General features: G+C 42.8%; 1 protein-coding gene across 4 annotated transcripts; it reads left to right on the top strand.

Annotated features, from left to right (window-relative positions):
* The first annotated feature begins 463 nt into the window (after window positions 1-463).
* LOC133653497 (nuclear receptor coactivator 6-like) lies at window positions 464-25,541 on the top strand. Of its 4 annotated transcripts, XM_062052826.1 has the most exons (18): window positions 464-564; window positions 1,275-1,599; window positions 3,072-3,227; window positions 3,430-3,552; window positions 3,717-3,836; window positions 6,162-6,959; window positions 7,087-7,218; window positions 9,714-10,684; window positions 10,790-11,019; window positions 11,138-11,238; window positions 16,146-16,549; window positions 16,656-16,880; window positions 17,243-20,132; window positions 24,070-24,120; window positions 24,211-24,241; window positions 24,691-24,732; window positions 24,972-25,105; window positions 25,187-25,541. In XM_062052826.1, exons 2-18 carry the CDS (start codon window positions 1,314-1,316, stop codon window positions 25,231-25,233), a joined length of 6,741 nt encoding a protein of 2,246 aa, XP_061908810.1. In that variant the 5' UTR covers window positions 464-564; window positions 1,275-1,313; the 3' UTR covers window positions 25,234-25,541. The 4 variants fall into 4 exon arrangements, 3 of the variants coding, with proteins under 3 accessions (XP_061908810.1, XP_061908808.1, XP_061908807.1); XM_062052824.1 differs by having other exon boundaries at window positions 9,714-11,019; window positions 16,659-16,880; XM_062052823.1 differs by having other exon boundaries at window positions 9,714-11,019.
* Window positions 25,542-26,228: the final 687 nt, after the last annotated feature.

Here is a 26,228-nt window from a genome sequence, read left to right as displayed (position 1 = left end):
CGGGCGGAAGGCGGTGTACACCCTGGACAAGTCGCCATCTCATCGCAGGGCCAACACAGATAGACAGACAACATTCACAATTTAGTGTTGCCAATCAACCTATCCCCAGGAGCATGTTTTTGGAGGTGGGAGGAAGCCGGAGTACCCGGAGGGAACCCACGCTGTCACGGGGAGAACATGCAAACTCCACACAGAAAGATCCCGAGCCCAAGCTCGAAACCAGGACCTTTGTATTGTGAGGCACATGCACTAACCACTGTACCACCGTGCTTGATTATTAATTGGTATTCCAGAATACAGTTGGATTAATATAATAATGATGAGTTAACATGAGAATACTTTATTTATCATGACATTAAGATATAATTGCATAATGTATAAAAGTTAAACATTAAGTACATTTGAATTGTAAAAGTTTACTGTACTAAATACTTCATGCTGCTTGTTTTATTTTTAAAAGCCTCACCGGAAGTGCTTAGCTGGCTAGTTCGTGATCCGTGTTTGTTAGCTAATTTAGCTAGCAGATGTGGATAGGTCGCTTACATTTTCAGAGGAACATGTGCGGTAAGACGTTTTCGAATCACATTGTAACCTACCGTAAATAATATGCAGCTCACATGTTAACCTTTAGAAACTGAGACGCTATCATTTGTCGTTTTAATACATCCGCGGTGAATTACCTGCATGTCACTAGCGCTTGCTAATTGACGCTTGCGTAGATGCTAAGGATCCGCCTGGTCACGGATTTTGTCCATTCTCTAAGTACATTAAATAATAAGCATTTTAGTAAGCAATGCAAAACGCACATATGTTTTAAATGCTGTATACATGTGTTGTTTTTACTAGACTGGTTGTTTAACTTGTGCAGACGCTTGCGCTTAGGCCCGCTACTGCTGGGCCATGTCATCCACGCTACATGGAGATATAATATTTAACTCCTAGTATGAAACAATAATGTCTGCATTTTTGTAGTTAAGACATCACCTGCACCCCATTCGGTGCCAAAACAAGACATTTGTTGTACGCATTATTTTGGGTTTCAGAGTGACTAACCCAAGGCATAACGTCCAAGTGACGTTCGCGTTTTGACGTCATTGAATTGAAGTGCAGACTTTCTATGCTTGAATCCTGCACAGTGTACACTTTTTTATATTTGTGAGAATAATTACCATGTGATGTGTTGTTCGTGTGATGATGAGACACAGCCATCACTCCTGACAATGACAGTGGTCCACATCAGACATGATCTCTTGTGTTTCTGTGCGCAATTTTAGCATAAAACGGCTCCCAACGCCTCTCCTAGAAAGAGGAGCATGGCGCACAGAGGCACTTCACCTCAGCTGTCCCACAGGACGGAGGACCCGGAGCAAGATGATGACTCCGACAGGGATTCTGGTGTTGGTGATGATGCTGAGAGTTGCCATGGAAGCCCTGCGAATGTCCAGGATGGAGACAACCATCTATATAACTCAGAAGAAAGACATCAGGGAGAAGAAGACTTTACTGTTTTTGTTGCCTTTCAAGGGAATATGGAAGATGAAGACTTCATGAATAAGCTGGACACGGTTTTAAGCGGTCTACCTAACATGCTTGATATGGGTTAGTATGTTAACCATACACCATTCTGTCCTTGCATTATAAACGCATAATTGGTATGAATGGCCTTGCAACATGTTAACTGTATGTGTGGAATTACATTTGTATTTTCACCATAGCATCAATATTGATCTCAGTATTACATGACTGTGTGTTTTGTAAACATTCTTTTAATCGGATTTCTATTTTGTATATAGATACAACTCAAAAAAATATGCATAACATGCAAAGTTATTTTATTCCAGCAATTAGATTTACAAGGTGAAATGTATTAATGAAATAGACTATGTTTACACTGCAGGTCAAAGTAGACCAAATTAGATTTTTCCCAGCTGACTGTTTACACTGCAAGTAAAATGTGTTCTTCATCAGACTTCAGTATAAACGCGCACAGGCCCCTTTTTCTTTCGTATACCATCAGATGGCCTACTCAGTGTCATGTAGCTACACCCTCGTCTCTGGTTCTCAGTGGGAAAAGGTCAGCTTCTGAGGGCAGGCTGCTTAGGGGGCAGCTGGTGATGATGTGCTCGGCAGTCTGCTCAGGCTCGCCACACTCGCATGCCGCACTCTCTGAAAGGCACCACTTCATAGATGACTTGAATCAAGTGCGCAGGCGGTTCAGCGGGGCATAGTTGGCGTGGCAAGTCTTCTCCTTTTACCCTGCCTCCTGGGTCCCAGATATATTGTTGGATGTGGGAAGGCCCAGCCGTCTCCTACGACTGCTTCCAGGATCCTGCCAACTAGGCATCTCTGGACAGGTCCTCAGGGATTGACTGTGTTCAGGCCCCAATGTTACTCCAATGTGGCCGTGACGTCACTTCTTTGAGCAGTTGGATTAAGCGTAAACAAAAAATGTGTCTGTGATCTGTCGAATTGAGCTACCTCTTGTAGATGAAGAGTTGACTTGTCACTGGCGCCTCAAATAACTGATTATTTTAGTATATATTTTATTTGATGTATAAATCAGAGTTTCAAAACCTAAGGTATCATTTTTTGATGCGGCTGCAGTGTAAATTAATAGACACCGATGGTTGCTTTTTTTCGATGAAGCAGCTCATGTCAACAGAATACTGTATTACGTAAATAAAAGTAAGTCGCTACTACACGAGAAAACATTGGACACCGCAGATCAGCGTGTTTGTTAGGCTTATAAAACGCATAGAATAATAACATCCAACTCAAGATATTTCAAGCCTTCGTTTGATATAATTTTGATTAATTTTGGTTTATAGCTTATGAAAACCTCAAATTGAATTTTTTATTTTATACTTGGGGTTTTAAAAAACTGCAAGCCATGATAATCATAAGAAATAAAGGCTTGACATATCTCACACTTTACATGTAATGAGTTTATTCCATATTTTAGTTTCACATTTGAAGTTGAATTGATGACAATAAGCTTTTGAATTTTTTTGAATTTTTTTTAGTTTTAGTTTTACCTGTACACTGAAATTGTAAATTGTGTTCTTTTTTAGAATCCAATAAATTGCATCCACATCACGTAGAGCCGTGGAACAGTGTGCGCGTTACCTTCAACATTCCACGGGATGCTGCTGAAAGACTTAGGCTGCTGGCTCAGAACAACCAGCAGCAGCTCAGAGACCTGGGGATTCTTTCTGTGCAGATTGAAGGTGGATACAGTTTTGAATTTCATTTAATTCTGTGACCACTTAACATATGATGTATTTATACCTTCATGGCATGTTATTGCAATTTTGTTGCAGTAGTCATTTGTTGTATATGGTGATTCCATTTCAAACAATTTTAACAAACCACAAATCAAAGATGAGAATGGCTTTTGATGTAACTTGCACTGGTCCAACTATTCCTCAGGAGAGGGGGCCATCAATGTTGCAGGGGGACCAAATCGTGGGCAAGAAGTTAGAGTTAACGGACCAATTGGAGCACCTGGCCAGATGAGAATGGATGTTGGTTTTCCAGGACAGCCTGGTCCAGGTATATTTGGTCTTTCACTGCTACAATGAAACAATTCTTGAATATCTATTTGTCTCCGTTGGTACAGGAGTACTCAGTAATGGAATTGCCCACCTCAAGATAATCACCCAGTAACTTTTTATTGTTAGGCAACATAAATGAATAATGCATTTTTCCACAAATAGGAATGAGGATGACCAATCCTTCGATGGTCCCCCCAAGCCCAGCTATGCCAGGTCAGGCACTAGTACCAGGTGGCAGTGGACAGATGCATCCACGCCTTTCAAGACCGTCATCACAAACAGGTAAATACTTTAAACAAGTACAGTACTTGTATATATTAAGGCTGTCAAACAATTAAAATATTTAATTGCGAATAATCGCATATAATAGTTTTTAATTTTTAACAGGTGCACCTTATTTAAATGTACATCCAACCTTAGACTGGACAATTTTTTTCATTTATGCAAATGTTTGTTCATTAAACATGAATTGTTTTTTTTTAACAAAATGGACACAGACACAGATGCACACAGAACAGACATAAGAATCTTTTAACCTGAGGTCTAATCCAGTCTAGGGGAACTGCTTTTTTGGGGGGGAATTTTGCCTATTGTTCACAATCAATATGAAAAACATAAGGACAGATGTATTTTTTTTATTGAATTCTAACTCGTAAATAAAAGTATAAAAACATCCAAAAAGGACCAACAATACTCAATTTACATTTTGTGATTTGAATATTAATCAAGTACTAGTGGTATTGTTATTATAAACGCGAACACACACAAACAATTCATAGCAGCACTGTGACCACTTGCATGTTTGTCTATGTTTACATCATGGGGTGGTAAGCTGCTTCCTTTGCTCGTGAAAGTTTATTGCAGATCATAAATCATGCCTCTCACCTCGATAGCTGAAGGGCGAGGATGTAATCTGACATGTTGGTACATTTTGACAGCCAATTTAGACCTGGAAATGGTAAAAACGACATAAAAAAACACTTCGTTCCACCCCCTTTTTTTGGGGGAGTGTGCTGGGATAGGCTCCAGTACCCCCACGACCCCGAGAAGTACAAGCGGTAGAAGAGGGATGGATGTATATAATAATTAATTACATTTTGTAGTCTAATTTTGCCACAAATTCTCTCTCGTCTCGTCTTTAGTTTGTGTGTCTGTCTGGGCTCTGGTGTAGTTGCAAATCCCTCATTTACATGAGTGTGTTTTGGGGCAGGCTAAGGTGATTGGGGGCACCACAACCAGGAAAAGTTGTGTAGGATTAGGGTTCGCTACTAATACACTCAAGCTTTGCTTTATTGTGAGGACAGAAAAGAAAGCCTATATAAGCAACCATACATTAAAAAACAGGCCGCCAAAAATCACAACCCGCGACTCAGAATCTTTGCAAGAGACTTTAAGGGGAACTTTTTGCCTATCATTCACAATCCTTATGTTCGACAAGAACACATGTTTTGTTTTTTTTATGCATTGTAATTCGTAATATACAGAGGAGGCTAACAATGCAGCTAATGGAAGTAATATACAGTGTTGCGCCCATAAAGCCCTCTAAAAAACATCCAAAAACCGCCAACAATACTCCATGTACATGTGGTGACCTGAATATTAAGCAAGTTTTAGCGTTGTTAAAAAAACAAACACTTTTAGCGGCGCCGTGATCACAGAGAGGTAAGTAGCTTATGCAGCTATTGACATACTGAGCCGGTGAGCTGCTGCATCGCCTCTGAGTTGGTAAACGTTAATTCTAGATTATAAATCATGCATCTCACTTGTATATTAGAAGGTTGTGGCAATACACTGAGAAGTCGTCAATTTTGACATTTTACTTAGACCCAGTGGTGATGAGAAAGACACGACTAAGACACTTGTTTCTTTTTCTTTTTTTCTTTTACCTTCTTGAGAATTATGATTAATTCTTCATCTAAGCAGGAAGATATAAACATCCCATAAGTTGGCATCCCACTCAGAGCAGACATTGTTTTATTATGTTCGTAGCTTGTATTTCTTGTTGAACTTTTAGCAATTGTCCTACTTGCTGGATCTGCTTATCACTTAGCTTCTAAAACTTGTAGCTCATCTTCCATATATTCTGGCTCAAAAATATAAGTCTCTGGGTTATCAATTGTCCAAAAGTAGTCGTTGTTGGCTCTCATGAAATCTGCAATGATTAGTAGTTGTTGTTGAAAGAAATATTGAACGTTGGGTGGGATGCATTCTTGAAATTAATACGCCGTTGTATGCTTAAAATGACCAACATTTGTAAATATTACATGTAATAGGTTTTTTTAGAGTGCTTAATAGGCGGAATAGAACAAATCCCATGACTGCCATTGTTAGCTGACTTTTGTCAACGTTTATTAGAATGCGGTACACATTATTAGAATGCATTAAAAAAAAAAAAAAATTTGCTTGTCTCACATAAGAATTGTGAATGATAGGCAAATTTCCCGAAAAAAGTGCAGTTCCCCTTAAAGGAAAACCTTGCAACACTATGGCTGCTAGCAGCTACGAACTCCGGTGATAACTCACAACTTTGACAGCCCTTATAGATATTTTACTGTTGTGTACTCCAAAGAACTGTATCATATCATCAAATTTACATTCTTAATTTAGATGTCATGGATCCAATGATGCCAGGCATGTCAGTTCAGCAGCAACAACTTCAACACCAACAGGCTGGTCCCCTTGGTCCCATTCCTCCACAGGCCGCCCATCATATGCAGGCTGGAAGACCAATCAACCCTGCTGCTTTGCAACATCTTCAGCAACAACATCATCAACAGCAACAAGCTCAACAGCAAGCACAGCTCTCTCAACTTGGACCCAGACATCCATTCAACCCATCGGGCCAGATGGCAATGCCTCCTGGTTGGACCCCCTCTGGAATGCTTCAGACACCAGCTGCCCAAGGAGGCCCTGGCTGGAGGAAGCCTCCACCTCAAGCCCAGATGGTTCAACGACCTCCTTCTCTTGCCACAGTTCAGACGCCCAGTCACCCTCCACCACCTTATCCATTTGGTAGCCAGCAGGCAGGTCAGGTATTTAATGCAATTGGACAGGGGCAGTTGCAACAGCAGGCAGGAATGGGTCAGTTTGCTGCCCCCCAGCCTAAAGTACCACAGGTTGGCCCTGGAGGTATTGTTGGGCCACCTCGACCTCCTCCAACCCTTCCACCGACATCTGGCCCACAGGGAAATCTCACTGCCAAGTCCCCAGGGTCCTCATCATCTCCTTTTCAGCAGAGTTCTCCTGGTACTCCCCCCATGATGGCTCAGAGGCCTACAACACCACAGGGTTTTCCTCAGGGTATTGGCTCACCAGGAAGAGCAGCCCTCAACCAACAAGGTACCATGCAACAAGGATTCATAGGAATGCCCCAACATGGACAACCTGGAACACAAGTTCATCCTGGTCAGTAACCTTTTTTTGTTGTGAATGACATTGCACACTTAAAATAACCAAGCCCTATATACAATATGTTATTTATGAGAAAACACTTGATAGCTTACATGACTAAGTCAATGAGTACTAATTACAGGTATGCCAAAGCGGCCTATGGGCTTCCCAAACCCAAACTTTTCTCAAGGTCAGGTGAGCGCTAATACTCCAGGAACCCCCAGTCAAGGATCCAGTCAGCAGCTACAGAGTAGCCAAACATTGACACACACAGGTAAAATGCCCTTAGTAGCTTTTGTTTTTTTTAAACCAACATTAGAAAAACAAAAACATCACTTTTTCACTTTCACTTTTTAAACAAAGACTAAAAATGTATAACTTCTCGTTTTTTGCGAATTCATCATCTATCAAATAGAAAATTGAGCAAATAACAGGCGTTAAAAATTCAATGTTTGCGAATCTGTTTGATAGACGCGTTCACTGACACCTTTACTTCAAAGTGGTCTATATTTCACATTGTGTTTTGTCGCTTTCCAAAAGTGTAATTATGTCAGCAAAAGCCTCCAAATTTACCATGTCAAACCGCTTCCTGGTGAACTCATCGTTTTAAATGGATTTACAAAAAATACGTTTATGCACTTATTCTTTTTTTAATATTTGATTTAATCAATATATGTACAAAAAAACATGACACATTGTTTTACTTGCAAAATGACTTATGAGAAACATGTAGTTTTCTGTTTAGTGTTGGTTTCACGTGGAAAAACAAATGATACACGGAGTCTGTCACCAAACCATATTTTTAAGTTTGAATTAATGATTGGCGTCTTAAATGTAACCATTGACATTGTGTGTTACAATCGTCCATCGGTTATTAATTGGTAATTGGTTCCAGGCCTGACAATGGTAAACAAATTTCCACAAAGTATGATTATTATTAATAAGTCGAATATTTTCATAGTTGGAGCATATGAACGGTTTACAACCTTCTAAAAATGTTTTTGTTTTTTTTAACATTATTGGTTGCGTTCTACTGTAGATTACAGTACTTACCAGTAGCCCAATGATCCTCCAAGTATCATTGCTATAGCCAACACGGCCAGTACGTGGAAATACTTTGTCACATTCTCTAAGTTTGAATTGAGTATCAAAGTATTATTCTGGCAAAATGACTTGCAAATGGGTATCTCAATATGTGTGTCTGTAATTCAATTCACGTGTCTGTAATGTTTGTGTCTGTATCTCTGCGTGCGTGTGTGTGTAAACAGATCCGCTTGTGCATGTTTTAAGTTGTCTGTCAGTATTGATTTTTGTGGGTAAAAAAAAAAAATCTGTCGGTAATTCTTCGTTTGACTGTCTTTTTACACATGACTTTTTGCTACATTTCTGTTGTGAAAGAGTTGTGTGTGTGTAATCATAATCGTGTGCGCGTATTCAGATGTGTTTATGTGCAATGCAATCTGAGTCTAAGAGTTGTGTGCGCATAAAAATATTTGTGTGTCTGTAATCAGATTTGTGTGAAGCAGGAACCCTGACTGGCCGTCTTTTTACACGTGACTTTTGCGACACTTCTGCCGTGTAAGAGTTGTCCGGCTGTGCAGCTATCCAAAGTTGTAAAAAGAGTTGTTTGTCTGTAACTGATTTTTTTTACCCATGCACCGACAAAACAATACAGACAAAAAACTTAAAACACACAGCTCTGATCACGCACACACTCTGATATACAGACACACATATAAGTACACAGACACATGAATTGGATTATAAACGCATAGATTGAGATACGCATTTGCAAATAATTTTGCTACAATATTACTTTCATAACTGGGATTTGTTATGGTGAAACTATAGCTGTGTTGTTCTGCAAAAACTTAGTCAACTTGACAGTTGCACCTAAGATAGCCTCGTCCATTAGCTGTGTTGTTAGCATTACGTGTCGTGCTTTGTCATTCCACATCGCTCACAAGGCTCACCAATGTCATGTGGTTATTGCTGTCGAAGGTGAAGTGCATCCTTAATCAGCAAAGATCATCTCTACTTAACATAGCCTGGACAATTGCTGATAGAAGTCTTTTTAGCATTAAGTGGTGTGCCAAATCCCATTGAGTCCTGCTACGTCCCGCTGTTGCTCACCTCAAAGGCTCACCAATATGGAGATGTGTTTTGATGAACCAGGAGTCGAAGATAAAGTGCATCAAAAAGTTATTCAAGTTGATTGTCGTGGAAAAGATGGCGCCTAATCGCTGCCGTGTTCCATATGTCACCCTTTACCAGTAACGAAAGTCGCACTTGGTGACTATCTTTATCGATCGCCAATATTACAAAATAAGACTGCGCTGTTATACATCCATCCATCGATTTTCTATACCGCTTATCCTCCCTAGGGCTGTGGGCACTGTAAGACATATAGGACATATTAAGACTCAATTTAACACTTACCGTAATTTAGGCCAAAGATATGTAGAATATGCTTTAAAAAATCTGTGATGAAGTGAAGCCGCAATATTTGAAGCATGATGTGGTGAGTGAAGACTGTATCCATGTTCACAATAACTTTTAGTGTCAAATTTAGCTTTGGGTTATGACAATCTAATTCAAGTGTTTACACACTTTGTGATACACATACTTTCACTTGTTTTATCTAGTTCAACTTTGTTCATGATTCAACCTAATTATAATTACACACAGTCAAGTAGCTGAAGGTAGCAATGTCACTTATGTTAACTTCATATGTGTAAACTGCCCCTTTTCCCTGTCTGTTTGCATCAGGAGTTCAGCAGTCATCTTCGACACCAAATTCAATGCAAGGCCCACCACATGTCCAACCCAATGTTATGGGTGTACAAAGTGGCATGGCAGGTCAGTCCCCTGGCACAGCTACTGGGCCTAGCATGACCCAGCAGCAGCAGCCAGGCCTTCAGAATCAGATGATGGGCCTCCAGCATCAGGCCCAACCCGTGTCCTCGTCCCCCAGCCAGGTGGTTCAAGGCCAGGGTGGAGGTCAGACTGTCCTCTCAAGGCCTCTCAGTCAAGGGCAGAGAGGAGGGATGACCCCACCCAAGCAAATGATGCCTCAGCAAGGCCAGGGGGTGATTCATGGGCAGGGTCAGATGGTTGGAGGTCAAGGGCATCAGGCAATGGTCCTGCATCAGCAGCAACAACAGCAGCAGCAGCAAAATTCCATGATGGAACAAATGGTTGCAAGTCAAATGCAAGGCAACAAACAGGCGTTTGTAGGGAAAATGCCTCCTGGGGTCATGCCTGGCCAGATGATGCGTGGTCCCTCGCCAAATGTTACAGGAAACATGGCTCAGTTTCAGGGCCAGGTTGGCCCGCAGCAGATGACTCCACAACAGCAGCAGCAAATGGCTCATCTTCAACAGCAGCAGTTACAACAGCAGCAGCATCAATTACAACATCAGCAACAGATTCAGCAGCAGCAGCAGCAGCAGCACCACCACCACCAGCAGATGAACCAGCAGCAGCCTCAGCAGGTTCCACTTACTGGCAATCCTAATCAAGTAATGGGCATGCATGGACAACAAATGAGGCTCCCTGCTGGTCACCCTCTTATTCAACAGCAGTTGCAACAGCAGCAGTTACAGCAGCAGCAAAAACAGCAGCAGCAAGTGGTGATGCAGCAGCAGCAACAGGCTTCTCAACCACTCCCACATCCGTTGGGAGATCCCAATAGCGGAACTGGCGATTTGGGGGTCCAACAGATGGTCCCTGATATGCAGGTACAGCAGCCACAAGGCATGATGGGGGGCCCACAGCAAATGCAAATGGGAAATGGACACTTTGCAGGTCATGGCATGAACTTTAACTCACAATTCCCGGGTCAGGTTCCATTGGGGGGACCTTGTGCACAGACAGGTGGTTTTCCTGTCAGTAAAGATGTAACATTGACAAGCCCGCTGTTGGTAAATCTACTGCAGAGTGATATCTCAGCCAGCCAGTTTGGACCAGGTGGAAAAGCAGGTGGGGGTAACCAGGTCAAACCGAAAAAGAAGAAACCTGCACGAAAGAAGAAGCCCAAAGATGGAGAAGGACCCCAGCAAGGAGAGGCGCTAGGGTAAGCATTTGCTAATTGTATGTGCTTTCCTAGGTGTATTTTTGCAGAACCAGATCAATGTATGCTAACATTACAACTAAATTTAAAAAATATTTAATTTATTCCCTTTATTTTCCAGTGGTCTTGATGTGACTGGTACTATGGAGGATTCTGAACTGCAAAATTTAGGTGGTGAACAGAGTTTGGGCCTGGATAGCTCGGGCCACAATAGGCCTGCAGGTATTGTTCGTTTGTTCTGCTATATACAATATAATAACGATTATAAAATGTTACACTTTTAAATCAAATTTTAAAGGTGCATTTGAATAAGATTTTACATGTAATGTGAGCCAATCTCTGCTGCATAATTGTAGATGCACAGATGAATCTAGAGCTGAAACGTGTCCTCGAGTAATTCAATTACAGAATGTATTCGAGGAATAGTTGCTGCCTCGAGGCGTCGTTAATTTTTTTTACGGCATTTTTCCTCGTTTAGTAAACAATAGTCAAAGCTCAAGTTTTGCACGGACTGTTTAGGTATTGCACAGCATGTTCACGTCACAGATCATACGCCCCCTGCACTGCACAAACACCGCTCTTTTAAATACGCTTGAGTTTAGAAAACCTTTTCGCCGTCATAACTCGTAATTGCAGACGCCGCATAAAGCAGTGGACAAGAGCCATAGCAAAACGAGGGCATTAGACAACTTTTGTCGCTTCTTAAAGTGTGGGAACACTTCACAAAAAAATCAAAGGAAAACGCAGTAGTATGCAAACATTGCAAAGTGGAGCTCGCATACCACAATAGCACAAGTTCGATGCTGTAGCACCTGTCGAGAAAGCATCCGATTTGAGGGACGTCCAGATGCGAGGTGAGTCATCTATTATCAAATGTAAATGCAAAAGTTGTGTTAGTAAAATAAATGTTATTCATTATGATAACCAGGATGTGTTCTTTCACTCCCACAAAGTCATTCAATGCCGCCAAAAGGTGTTGAAAATTAACAACGCTATCAAAGCTGTCGTGTTCAATTAGTAACCATGCGAAAGTATTTGTGCAAAGTTATTCGGGTTATTCAAGTCATGCAACCACATGGTACTTGGATAGCTTGCACTTGCACCCACTATAGTCTCTATAGCATAGGCGTCGATCTACATTTCTGCCAGTGGGTGCTCGTACAGGCAGTAAATCTGACACTACTTTTCTGAGCATGTGCGGTTTTTGCTTGGTGGTGACTCATCACTGGTTGCATCTTTCAAATGCGGTATTAAAGGCACTACCTAATTCACTTTTTATGTTTGATATAATGAAAACTGTTCTTATTGTTTTATTTTTGATACTGAGAATATAGTTTTATTTTAACTTTCTCAGGGAATATTATTTTTTAACTAATTTTATATATATAGGGAATATTATTTTTTAACTAATTTTATATATATATGTGTTTTCATCTCAAACAGGTTATGATGGCAAGATGAACATTGATTACTATTTTGCATGCAAATAATGCAATGAACTGTATTGCATTCTTAAAATGTAAAACTGTTGTCGTCATTAAGTGGTTTGTCTTTTTATATTGTTTTATATTGGCAGGTTGAAAACAGCTCAGCTGATTTGCGTGGAGAAACCACCATTTAAACGGCACCATGTAATAATCACTTAAAAACGCACGAGAGACAATAACTTTGTTAAAGCGGGCACACCACACTGCACATAGGGCTGTGAGCGCATGTTTTTATTAGCACACACAAATTGGCACAATCAACGACGGACGCATTTCAGCCGTGCGTGTCAGCCTTCAATAATGAAAACAGGCGTTTAGGAAATAAAGGACAATTAGGCCAAACACAATAATTGAGGGCACATCTTAACATGTATATCCATCCATCCATCCATTTTCTACCGCTTATTCCCTTTGGGGTCGCGGGGGGCGCTGGAGCCTATCTCAGCTACAATCGGGCGGAAGGCGGGGTACACCCTGGACAAGTCGCCACCTCATCGCAGGGCCAACACAGATAGACAGACAACATTCACACTCACATTCACACACTAGGGCCAATTTAGTGTTGCCAATCAACTTATCCCCAGGTGCATGTCTTTGGAGGTGGGAGGAAGCCGGAGTACCCGGAGGGAACCCACGCAGTCACGGGGAGGACATGCAAACAGAAAGATCCCGAGCCCAGGATTGATCCCAAGACTACTCAGGACCTTCGTATTGTGAGGCAGATGCACTAACCCCTCTTCCACCGTGCTGCCCTTAACATGTATAATTAAACCTTAATTAAACAAAAATATTGCTCCGGCCCGGCTGCACCAAAAATAATATAAATCCATTTAATAAAGTCAAAATACAAATAAGGCAACAAGAGAAGTATCCCACACTTCTCTTTTGTAAGGTAAATTTGTACAGCCGATATGGGCATCTACATCAACAATATGATTTGTCTGAAAAGCTGAACAGGACAAAAAAAATACAAAATCAAGCAAAAATATGATTTATTTGATTACTCCATTAATCGATTGGGATATTTGATAGAATACTCGATTACTAAAATATTCGATAGCTGCAGCTCTAGATGAATCACACTTGGATGATATCAGAATTTTTGCAGCATATTGAAGTAGTCATCCATCCATCTTCTTCCGCTTATCTGGGGTTGAGTCCCGGGGGCAGAAGCCTAAACCGAGAAGCCCTAGACATCTTGAAGTAGTACAACAGTAAATTGCTTGATTGCAAATGTCAAAAGTTGTCAAAAAATGGCCATTACAGTAATACCACATTTTTGGGGTGAGAGTGTCAGGGAAATGAAAGTTAGGGACAATAGTAAGGTTTTTACTGATCATGTAGGCAGTTGAAGTCCTTCCGGACAGAGGGACTTCTCTGCCATCCCTGTGGAGGTTGGGGACATTGAACAGGAATGGGCAATGTTCAAAGCCTCTATTGCTAAAGCTGCAGCTGCGAGCTGTTGGCAGAAGGTCTTAGGTGCCTCAAGGGGCGGTAACCCTCGAACACCCTGGTGGACAGTGGTGGTCAGGGAAGCCGTCCGACTGAAGAAGGAGTCCTACCGGGGTATGTTATCCCGGGGGACTCCGGAGGCAGTTGCAAGGTACCGACAGGCCCGAAGGGCAGCGGCCGTGGCTGTGGACGAGGCTAAGCAGAGGGTGTGGGAGCAGTTCGGGGAATTCCATGGAGAAGGACTATCGGGCGGCACCAAAGCTGTTCTGGAAGACCATACGGCACCTCAGGAGAGGGAAGCAGGGAACCATCCAAGCTGTGTATGGCAAGGATGGGACTTTGCTGACTTCAAGTGAGGAAGTCGTAGGGCGTTAGAAAGAGCACTTTGAGGAACTCCTGAACCCAATTACATCAGACACACCCTCCCTGATAGGAGCAGGGCCTGAGGATGATGGGGGCTCGGCGTCGATCTCTCGGAGTGAAGTCACTGAGGTAGTTAGACAACTCCACAGTGGCAAAGCGCCGGGGGTTGACGAGATCCGTCCAGAAATGCTGGAGGCTCTGGGTGTTGAGGGGATGTCTTGGTTGATACGCCTTTTCAACATTGCGTGGAAGTCTGGGACAGTGCCGAGGGAGTGGCAGACTGGGGTGGTGGTTCCCCTTTTCAAAAAGGGGGACCAGAGGGTGTGTGCTAATTACAGGGGTATCACACTACTCAGCCTCCCTGGGAAAGTTTACGCCAAGGTACTGGAAAGGAGGGTCCGGCCGATAGTCGAACCTCAGATTCAAGAGGAGCAATGTGGATTCCGTCCTGGTCGTGGAACAACTGACCAGCTCTTTACTCTTGCGGGAATCCTGGAGAAGGCCTGGGAGTATGCCTATCCAGTCTACATGTGCTTTGTGGATTTGGAGAAGGCGTATGACCGCGTCCCCCGGGAGATCTTGTGGGAGGTGCTGAGGGAGTACGGAGTGAGGGGAACCCTGCTGAGGGCCATCCAATCTCTGTACAACCAAAGCGAGAGTTGTGTCCGGGTGCTTGGATGTAAGTCGGATCCGTTTCCAGTGGGGGTTGGTCTCCGCCAGGGCTGCGCTCTGTCACCTATCCTGTTTGTGATTTTCATGGACAGGATTTCTAGGCGGAGTCGTGGCCATGGCGGAGAGGGTATACGTCTTGGGGGGCTAAAGGTTGCGTCACTGCTCTTTGCAGATGATGTCGTCCTGATGGCACCTTCGGTTCGTGACCTTCAGCTCTCACTGGATCGGTTCGCAGCCGAGTGTTCAGCGGCTGGAATGAGGATCAGCATCTCCAAATTTGAGGCCATGGTTCTCAGCAGGAAACCGATGGATTGTACAGTCCAGGTAGGGGACGAGACTCTGTCCCAGGTGGAGGAGTTTAAGTATCTTGGGGTCTTGTTCACGAGTGAGGGAAAGATGGAGAAGGAAATCAGCCGGAGAATCGGAGCAGCTGGGGCAGTATTGCAGTCTCTCTGCCGCACTGTTGTGACGAAACGAGAGCTGAGCCAGAAGGCAAAGCTCTCAGTCTACCGAGCTATCTACATTCCTACTCTCACCTATGGTCATGAAGTGTGGGTCATGACCGAAAGAATAAGATCGCGGATACAAGCGGCCGAAATGAGTTTTCTCAGAAGGGTGGCTGGCATCTCCCCTAGAGATAGGGTGAGAAGCTCAGTCACCCGAGAGAGACTCGGAGTAGAGCCGCTGCTCCTTCGCTTGGAAAGGAGCCAGCTCAGGTGGTTCGGGCATCTCGTGCGGATGCCTCACGAGCGTCTCCCTAGGGAGGTCCTCGTTGCATGTCCCACTGGGAGGAGGCCCCGCGGCAGGCCAAGGAACAGATGGGGGGATTACATCTCCTCTCTGGCCTGGGAACGCTTCGGGATTCCCCAGGAGGAAGTCGCTAATGTTGCTCTGGAGAGGGAAGTCTGGGGGTCTTTGCTGGAGCTGTTGTCCCCGCGACCCGATTCCGGATAAGCGGTTGAAGATGGATGGATGGATGGATGTAGGCAGTTGTAATACCACATTTTTGGGATGAGAGTGAGTGTCAGGCAAACAAAAGTTAGTGACAATAGAAATATTTTTACTGATTATGTAGGCAGTTGTCTTAATTTTGTAGCAACGTTGCTTGTATTTTTTATGTTAACATGCTTCTATTTGGTATGTGTTTGATTCAAGGTTTTCCTGGCCAACCTGGTGATCAAAGAGTATTACAGCAGGTACCAATGCAGTTTATGCAACAGCAGCTGCAACAACAACAACATCAACAGCAGCTGCAACAGCAGCAGCAGCAGCAACAACAAATGCAGCACATGCAACAACAACAGCAGCAGCAGCAATTGCAACAGCAGCAGCAGCAGCAATTGCAACAACAGCAGCAGCAACTACAACAGCAGCAGCAACTACAACAGCAGCAGCAGATGCAACAGCAGATGCAACAGTTGCAGATGCAAGGCCTTCAGAATGCTCAAGGGATGACAGGACCTCAAGCTACAGGTCAAGGCCAACCCCAAATACACCCTCATCAGCTGCAGCAACAGCAGCCGCAGCAGCAAGGTCAGCAACAACATCTGCAACAACAGGTAATTTTATTGTTTCACAATACTTTACCTTTATTACATTTATTTGAAGTGACTCAGGACTTTACAATATTCAAACCTACTGAATTTAAACCACAAACTACAACAGCAGATGCTGATGATGCTTAAGATGCAGCAAGAGCAGAAAAATCGCATGTCCATTGCCCCAGGAGGTCAGCTCCCTCCTCGTGGCATTGGCAATCAACCTGACGCGCAGAGACTTCCTGTGTCACAGCAAGGGAACTTGCCTGTAATGATCAGCCTTCAAGGACATGCAGGATTAGCACAGTCGCCTGACAAAGCTAGAGGGATGCCCCTGATTATAAATCCTCAGGTAAGGGCGTGTGCTGACTACCGTATATGAAACATTTTAACAATTTTTGAGTTCTGGGAAATAACACAGTAACTCTAAACATGTTACAGTATGCATTGCCATCAAAATGAGATTTTCTCTCTGTGCTTGTGTGGGTACCAAAAACTGCTAGGATAAAAGGAATCTCACAAAGGAGTAGTCTGTGATTGGGTATCTTCCCACGATGTATGCCTGCTTGACCACAGTTCCTAGATAATCTGTAAAAAACGCTTAGAGTAGGATGGATTTTTTTAATCGACTTTGTATTTTGAGCTACTTAAATTGTATTTTGAGTTTACTGAGTTTTTTTTGTTGAATCGGTTGTACTGTGTATTGTCTTTTAGCTTGCGAGTGCTGCACGGAGAATGTCACTTCCTGATTCAGCACAGGGCCCCCAAGGAACTGGTTCTGAGGAGACCGCTTCTGGGATCCACCAAAAACCGGACAGGCCAAGTGGTCCCGAAATTGGCATGCAGCCTGGAAATGGGGCCCAACAGATGATTGCTAACCAGGGTCCCACCTCACATGTGACGAAACAAGGCCCTATTGCACCGTCAGTGGCCCAGCACACTGGGGCCAGTCCCCAACAACAGTTACCGACTCAGCCTCAACAAGGAGGACCTATGTCTGGCATTCATTTCCCCAATGTCCCCACAACTTCACAAAGTTCCAGACCAAAAACTCCCAACAGGGCCAGCCCCAGACCATACCATCACCCCCTCACCCCAACTAATCGTCCCCCTAGCACTGAGCCCTCTGAAATCAATCTTTCCCCAGAAAGGCTCAATGCTTCAATTGCTGGGCTATTTCCGCCTAAAATAAACATTCCTCTGCCTCCTAGGCAGTCTAACTTAAACAGAGGGTTTGATCAGCAAGGGCTTAACCCAACAACTTTGAAAGCCATTGGACAGGCACCTCCAAACTTAAATTTACCAGGCAACAACAGCAACAATGTAAGTGGTGGAAACAACACTAACAGTACTCAGCAGCCTTTTCTTACTGGTCCTGGAGGAGGCACTAAACAGGACAAACAGTCTGGAGGACAAAGTAAAAGGGCAAGTCCAAGCAACAGTCGTAGGTCAAGTCCAGCTTCTAGTCGTAAGTCAGCTACACCAAGTCCTGGAAGACAAAAAGGGACAAAAGTAACCATCACCTGCCCTCCACAACCTCAACAACTGGTCAGCCCTCAGGGGCAAACTATGATGCTAAGCCCTACCTCAGTAACTCCAAATGCAGTATCTTTAGCTTCACAATTGAGTGGTAGCATGGAGACACATCAGACTCAGAGTACCTTCCATGGTTTACCTGAGGGAGTCCGAGAAAGTAACTTAACGACAACAGCAGACCAACGTCCAATGTCTCAGTCTCAGCCTGTGAGGGATCTATCAGCTCCTAGAATGACAAGTCCTCGTCTCCCCACTGTTCAGCAGCCTAAATCTGACTTGGAGCTGCAGGCTGGGGCAGTAGATAGACAGCCAACACACAAAGCACCTTTGCAAGACTCTGAGGGATCAATTTCTGTCAGACCTGCTCCTACTTCCCTCAACCAGCTATTGGACAACAACATGCTTCACCGGCCTGTGCATGGCAGTACAGTTAGGGATGTTCTTGGAAAAGACAGTTCCAAGTTGTCTGTGAATTCAGATAGACAACTTCACAGTAATATTCAGAGTGCAGACATGCAAGCCTCTGCTCCTTCTGCACCTCTTAATGAATCGGAAGCTAAACTTAAACCTGCTGTTTCAACCCCTTCTCACAGTCACAACATGAATCCGAGTACAAACATGACTTTCAATAGCACTCACAGTCATACGCTAAACCCTTTGTCCTCTCCTGGTGTCACTTCCAATCTAAATGTAAATACCACCCTTTGTCCAAACTTCAGTAACACTAATGTTGCCCAGAGTGTAAGCACCAGCCCAATTACTTCAACTCACACCAATCTTTCTTTAGCAGTTAGTGCCAGTTCGAACATCAATTCTAGCCCTAGCCAATCCAATGTGACTCTCAAACCTGGCATGGGCCCTAAACCTATAACAAGTGTTCACTCGGTTATACAAATTCCTGCTTCGTCTAGTTCTATTTCTCCAAACCAGATCACTGTATTTGTTACACCTAACCCCATCACTTCTGCCACAACATCTCAAGTTGCTGCATCTAAGGTCCCCACAATGGTAGCACTCCCAAACAAGAATATTCGGCCACAGGATATCCGACATCAGACACCTGTCCCTCGACCACCTCAGTTTATCACCACCACCCCTGTTTTTATTAACCCGATTTTTCAAGTACCGACTGTGTCATCCAATTCCACAGTAGTATCTCAGTCAGTCACGATGGTGGGACCTATCCAAATGTCTACTACCAATATCCAACTTTCTACTGCCCCAAGCGCCACACAGGCTTTAGGAGGGAACATAACCACCTCTCATCTTGCCCGAAGCACTGTTGGACAGCTTCAAACTAGTGTGTCCTCATCCACCCCAATTGGTGCCCCCTCAGTTCCTCAGCAAATCACTCATGGGACTCTTAAAATAGAGAATCGAAGTGAAGCAACTTCTGCTCAGAAGTCAAGTCCCCCAGCCAGTCAGCCATCGTATTCGAGCTCTTCAGCATCATCATCCTTTCAGCCTACCATTGTATCTCCTCCTCCCTGCTCAAGTCCAAGCACACTTAGAAAGGGCCCCATGTCTCATTCTTCCACTGCCCAATTGAAAAGTAAGCTGACACAGGTAACCACAGCTTTCTCTGCAACTGCTGATTCCCAGATACCTGCCCAGTCCTCCGTTGTGGCAGCTCCACCCCATGTCATGCCTGTAGTGGCCCACACCACTGTTGCAGGGCCAAACATTACTACACAAGCAGTCTCCTCCTATATGACAGTTCCTGGTCAGATTTCTGTTCCTACCCAGGCTTCCTTGCCTAGTACTTCAGCTTCGATCTCAAATCTCACACATGCTGTGACTTCTCAGAATCCCCTTGTCACTGTAGTTGGTGTGACCACTGCCGTCTCCTCAGCCACCTTACTCTCTACAGTCACCCCTGTTCAAAATCCAGTACCATCTGTTGCTCCAATTGTTGCTGTGCCTGGATCTATTCAGGATGCCCCACCTACAAATTCATCTCCTCTTGCTAGCGTCAGTGGAGTTCCTCTTTCTCAGGCTGGACCTCTGTCTTTTGAGCCTACCATTACACAAGTGGTGACTCCTGCTGAAACTATAAATACCATACCAGGTAAACCTCTCTTAATCCTTAAAATTTGGTGTAAATTTTGGTCCAATTAGGGCCATTTACAGCAGTGTTTCCTAAACATAGGGCCGCCAAAAAATACAAAACCCAAAACCAGTAGAGTTGGCAAGTTGTGTAATTCTTAAATAAAAACAGAATACAATGATTTGCAAATCCTTTTCAACGTATATTCAATTGAATACACTGCAAAGACAAGATATTCAATGTTTGAACTGAGAAACTTAATTTTATTTTGCAAATAATCATTAACTTAGAATTTAATGGCAGCAACACAGTGCAAACAAGTTGGCAGAAGGGCATTTTTACCACTGTGTTACATGGCCTTTCCTTTTAACAACACTCAGTAAACGTTTGGGAACCGAGGAGACCAATTTTTGAAGCTTTTCAGGTGGAACTCTTTCCCATTCTTGCTTGATGTACAGCTTAAGTTGTTCAACAGTCCGGGGTCTTCGTTGTGTATTTTAGGCATCATATTGCGCCACACTTTTTCAATGGTAGATAGGTATGGACTACAGGCAGGCCAGTCTAGTACCCGCACTCTTTTACTATGAAGCCACGCTGTTGTAACACATGGCTAGGCATTGTCTTGCTGAAATAAGCAGGGGCGTCCATGATAACGTTGCTTGGATGGCAACATATGTTGCTCCAAAACCTGTATGTACCATTCAGCATCAATGGTGCCTTCACAGATGTGTAAGTTACCCACGCCCTTGGGCACTAATACACCCCCACACCATCACAGATGCTGGCTTTTGAACTTTGCGCCTATAACAATCAGGGTGGTTCTTTTCATCTTTGGTCCGGAGGACACAATGTCCACAGTTTCCAAAAACAATTTGAAATGTGGACTCGTCAGACCACAGAACACTTTTCCACATTGCATGAGTCTATCTTAGATGAGCTCGGGCCCAGCGAAGCCGGCAGCGTTTCAGGGTGTTGTTGATAAATGGCTTTTGTTTTGCATAGTAGATTTTTAACTTGCACTTACAGATGTACCGACAAACTGTAGTTACTGACAGTGGTTTTCTGAAGTGTTCCTGAGCTCATGTGGTGATATCCTTTACACACTGATGTCGGTTTTTAATGCAATACTGCCTGAGGGACCGAAGGTCACAGGCATTCAATGTTGGTTTTCAGCCTTGCTGCTTATGTGCAGTTATTTCTCCAGATTCTCTGAACCTTTTGATGATATTATGGACCGTAGATGGTGAAATCCCTAAATTCCTTGAAATAGCTGGTTGAGAAATGTTGTTAAACAATTTTGTCTCGCATTTGTTCACAAAATGGTGACCCTCGCCCCATCCTTGTTTGTGAATGACTGAGCATTTCATGGAAGCTGCTTTTATACCCAATCATGGCACCCACCTGTTCCCAATTAGCCTGTTCACCTGTGGGATGTTCCAAATAAGTGTTGGATGAGCATTCCTCAACTTTCTCAGTCTTTTTTGCCACTTGTGCCAACTTTTTTGAAACATGTTGCAGGCATCAGATTCCTAATGAGCTAATATTTGCAAAAAATAACAAAGTTTACCAGTTCGAACGGTAAGTTTCTTGTCTTTGCAGTGTATTCAATTGAATATAGGTTGAAAAGGATTTGCAAAGCATTGTATTTTGTTTATGTATTTTAGTTTTGTATCTGTTTCTCAGCTGTGGTCTGTATGACCCGAAGCAATACTGAGTTGTAATACACTTTCCCACCACTTGTGGCAGTAATGACAGTAATGTCAAACAGAAGAAGTCTGGAGCTAAAGTTATTGGCCCCTCAAATGACACAGATGGGATATTTTTTTCCAGTCTAAATGCTCCAAAGTGCATTTCGCATCAGATTTGGGCCCCAACAGGAGGTAGTCCAAATCCGATTGAAATCTGATCTTTTTTAATATGACTTCGGTTTAAATGGAAATACGATCTTTGGGCAAGCTATGTCATTTGTGTGTGCAGGGAAAGACACAGCCCGCCAACGGAAGTGGATACGTTATCACAATATCCTGTTTGAGCGAAGTATTTTTCCGGCGGCCTAATTTATATATATGTACTTTGATTCCAAAGAAATAGCGAAGGACCGGAATTGACGTGTACACTGTCCCGTATTGGCTTACATGTTATGTACAATAAGTAAAGTAAATGAGTTGAAAAATAAAGCGAACGTAGATCCATGAGGATATCTGCAATGCCTCTACTTAACAGCCATAAAAAGAATAGAACCCTCCAAAATATATTACAATATATATATATATATATTAATTTACATTATAATACTCTTAATTTATTCACATAAAAAACACTTATTTTTAAGGTGTGGCGACTTTCAATGTATATTGTAATAGTAGTAGTAGCGACTTCCTTGTTCATTTGTTTTCAGTTTATCGAACTTCGCATGCAAGTGACGTCGAGGCCACATTGGGTCCTGTGTGCGTTTAAACTGGAGTCTGATAAAGATCGCATTTTACTAATCTAAACAGCCTGCTGGAAAAAAAATCTGATTGTGGCCACTGTGGCCTGCATTATAAGGTCCCCGAAGTCAAAAAGGTTAAGAATCCCTAATTAATGGTATATACAGTGGGTAAGGAAAGTATTCAGATCCCTTTAAATTTTTCACTCTTTATTTAATTGCAACCATTTGCTAAAATTAAAAAGTTTAATTTTATTTCTCAATGTACACTCAGCACCCCATTTTGACAGAATTTTTTGCAAATCATTAAAAATAAAAAAACTCAAATCACCTGCACACCTTCAAACTCTTTGCTCAATACTTTTTTGATGCACCTTTAGCAGCAATTACAGCCTCAAGTCTTTTTGAATAAGATGCCACAAACCTCCCAAACCTATCTTTGCAGCACCTCTCAAGCTACATCAGATTGGATGAGAAGCGTTGGTTTTCATTCAGGATGTCTCTGTACATTGCTGCAGTTGCCAGTTCCTGCCGCTGAACACCATCCCCACAGCATGATGCTGCCACCACCATGCTTCACTGTATGGATGGTATTGTCCTGGTGATGAGCGGTGCCTGGTTTCCTCCAAACATGACACCTGGCATTTACGCTAAATAGTTCAATCTTTGTCTCATCAGACCAAATAAGTTTGTTTCTCATGGTCTGAGAGTCTTGCAGGTGCATTTTGGTAAACTTCTTTACTGAGAACTGGCTTCTGTCTGGCCACTCTACCATACATGCTTGATTGCTGCAGAGATGGCTGTCCTTCTGGAAGGTTCGCCTCTCTCCAAAGAGGAATGCTGTAGCTCTGACAGAGTGACCATCGGGTTCTTGGTCACCTCCCTGACTAGACTAAGATCCATCCATTTTCTACCGCTTGTCCCTTTCAAGGTCATGGGGGGTGCTGGAGCCAATCTCAACTGCATTTGGGCGGAAGGCGGGGTACACCCTGGACAAGTCGCCACCTCATCACAGGGCCAACACAGATAGACAGACAACATTCACACACTAGGGCCAATTTAGTGTTGCCAATCAACCTATCCCCAGGTGCATGTCTTTGGAGGTGGGAGGAAGCCGGAGTACCCGGAGGGAACCCACGCAGTCACAGGGAGAACATGCTAAAGATGCATCAACAAAGTATTGAGCAAAGGGTCTGAATACTTATGTACATGTGATTTTTGAGGGTTTTTTTTCAAAAATTTTACATTTCTGTTTTTTTCTGTCAAAATGGTGTGCTGAGTGTATATTAATGAAAAATAAAATGAACCTTTTGGATTTTAGCAAATGGCTGCAATGAAACTGTGAAAAATTGAAATACTTTAATTGAATACTTTCCGTACCCACTGTAAAATGTTAACTCATGTATGTTGTGTTCTGTCCTTTTTACATTGTTTTATAATGGGCATTGATTTATTTGTATCACAAGCTGAGTAATAGGTTATTTTCTGTTTATTTTAGCTGAATGTGTATTGACTCCTTTCTTCCCTCAGATTCTATCCATCCAGAAGCTTCGGAAGAGCCTGTTGTCAGTGAGAAGACAAGTGAGTGTGTCATCACGCTCCTAAAATAAAACTTTCTCAATATCTACTTTTAATACGAGTTGACACGGACATCTTTTCTGTCTTGTTCAGGTGAAGAGGCCTTGACAGGTCCTGATCAAGGGTAAGATTTATTGTACATTAAGTATTGTTTTACTGTTTTATAACTAGCTGGATTTAACTACAAAAGGGATTTATTGAGGTGTTCCTTATTATTGATATCTTAAACGTTGGCCTATCCTTAAGACGTGCGCTCTTGAAGAAGAAATGCTTAGACATTTCTAACTACTGAAACTGAGGGAGACTATGTGGTTGGCCAAGGGTGTACATGGTGAAATCAATGAGCCTCGTGGCTTCAGCACATGGTATGTATGATTAGCATGCGACAAACGACTCATACTAATGCATGTCTCAGGTTAAGTATAATTTCAGTCTATTATCAAGAAAGTACAACTCCACTGACTCATGGCCTCATCTCTTTTTCTGGAAATTGTTTTAATATGGTTTGGAAGTGAAGCCATGTTTGTTCAGCACAGTTGATAGTTTACAGCTGTTTTTCCACTTATATCACAGATGGGCAAAGAAAAGAAAGACGCCCATCAACTTAGTACCAAGGTATGTATTTGTACATATTTGCGCTGCAAAGACACAAGCAGTGTTCATCATGTTGACGTAGTGGAACTGTCAGGATGAAGATGGACAATATCTGTGGTAGATGAGGAAAAACAGCAGAGTCCTGCGCGGTATTTTTATCTTCCTGAGTAGTGCTGAGTTGAACTGGCCTCCTCTTTAATAATGCTGTGTTTTATTGCTTTCTTTCTCTTGTTTGTCTTTCTTGTATCTGCTATTCCTAGAGCTGCTGTGGAGAAACCCAAGGGGCCGAGCAGACGCAGCTCCCGCGCAGAGAAAGAAGTGGAGGAGGAGCCAATTGCAGACAGTGGTGTTCGGAAGAGATCAGCCCGGCCGGGGACAAATGCTGCTGTAAAAGGTACCATATACTGTAATAAATAATGGGGACTGCTACATTCGTATGATGGTCAACACACGTGTATTATCTAAACTCCAACAGAAACTGGAGCCAGCCCCACACAGGCCAAACGAAGGAAGTCAAAATAGGAGCAAATGAATCTTCTGACAACGTGTGAACTATATGGTTATGTTTTTATTTTGCCGCTGTGAAACACTTGATTTTCTGTCCCGGGTTATGATTTTTCACTGGAGGAAGAAATCATGTACAGATAGTTTTAAAAAGAGTAATGTTGTATTGTCCATCAAATACTGTGAGATTGTAGTTAAAATGTGTGGATATCAATTGTGCTTGTATGGATGTGCTTTTTTTGTAACATGCTGGATTAATCATGTTTAGACTGATAATGGAGCTTGTCATGTTGTAATACCGAATAAAATTTTCTACTGCTTCAGTCCCATTATGGTGTTTACTGCAACTTGTTAGAGACTGTGTTTAGACTACTATCGGCAGCAGTTTGATTTACAGAAGAAAACCTAAACTGAATGCCACACTGGTGAGGAAAATGTGAATTAAACATTAACTCTGTTTTCAAATCACAACCAACTTGCACCATGAATGGAGCTTATTTAGAAAAGTGTCCCTTAGTTAAAAAAGATCTCAAATACAAATAGGTGCAATGATCAAGTCTGGATAAGAGTAGTGCACGATATACAGAATGATGTTGGTCCGTAAAGCATGAAGATTTTATAACTACATTCATTGCTGTCTGTGGGTCCATTACACATATTGGAGACAGACACATTTGTCCAACCCAAAAATGATACCGCAGAGAAGAAAAATATTTTAACTGACATTGTTTCATTTTGAAAGTGCAACACAGTGTCATGTGACTGGTCAGTGGCAGTTGGGACATTGCAGCTTGGTGGTTACATCCTGCACATCTGTTTGCACACAGACACATTTCATACTCACTACAAAACAGCAGACCATGAACCGAGAAACACAAGTACACCTTGTTTGATAATATACCATCCAGGGAGTTGTCTGGGCAAAACGGCAAGGAATTACTTGAAAACGTTTTATTTGCAAAAAAAATTGTTAATGCAATTTAAGTAGCAATCTTGCTTCTTCTGAGATGTTT

The sequence above is a fragment of the Entelurus aequoreus genome, linkage group LG07, assembly GCF_033978785.1.
Source record: "Entelurus aequoreus isolate RoL-2023_Sb linkage group LG07, RoL_Eaeq_v1.1, whole genome shotgun sequence".
Classification (NCBI taxonomy): domain Eukaryota; kingdom Metazoa; phylum Chordata; class Actinopteri; order Syngnathiformes; family Syngnathidae; genus Entelurus; species Entelurus aequoreus.
This window is presented reverse-complemented; position numbering and strand designations above follow the sequence as displayed.

Excerpts from the sequence above, each read along its gene's own strand:
- LOC133653497 (XM_062052823.1), top strand. The coding sequence starts at position 1,314 with ATGGCGCACAGAGGCACTTCACCTCAGCTGTCCCACAGGACGGAGGAC. Across the intron at positions 6,960-7,086 it reads TGGAACACAAGTTCATCCTG|GTATGCCAAAGCGGCCTATG; the intron begins GTCAGTAACCTT and ends TACTAATTACAG. Across the intron at positions 24,733-24,971 it reads CCCATCAACTTAGTACCAAG|AGCTGCTGTGGAGAAACCCA; the intron begins GTATGTATTTGT and ends TGCTATTCCTAG.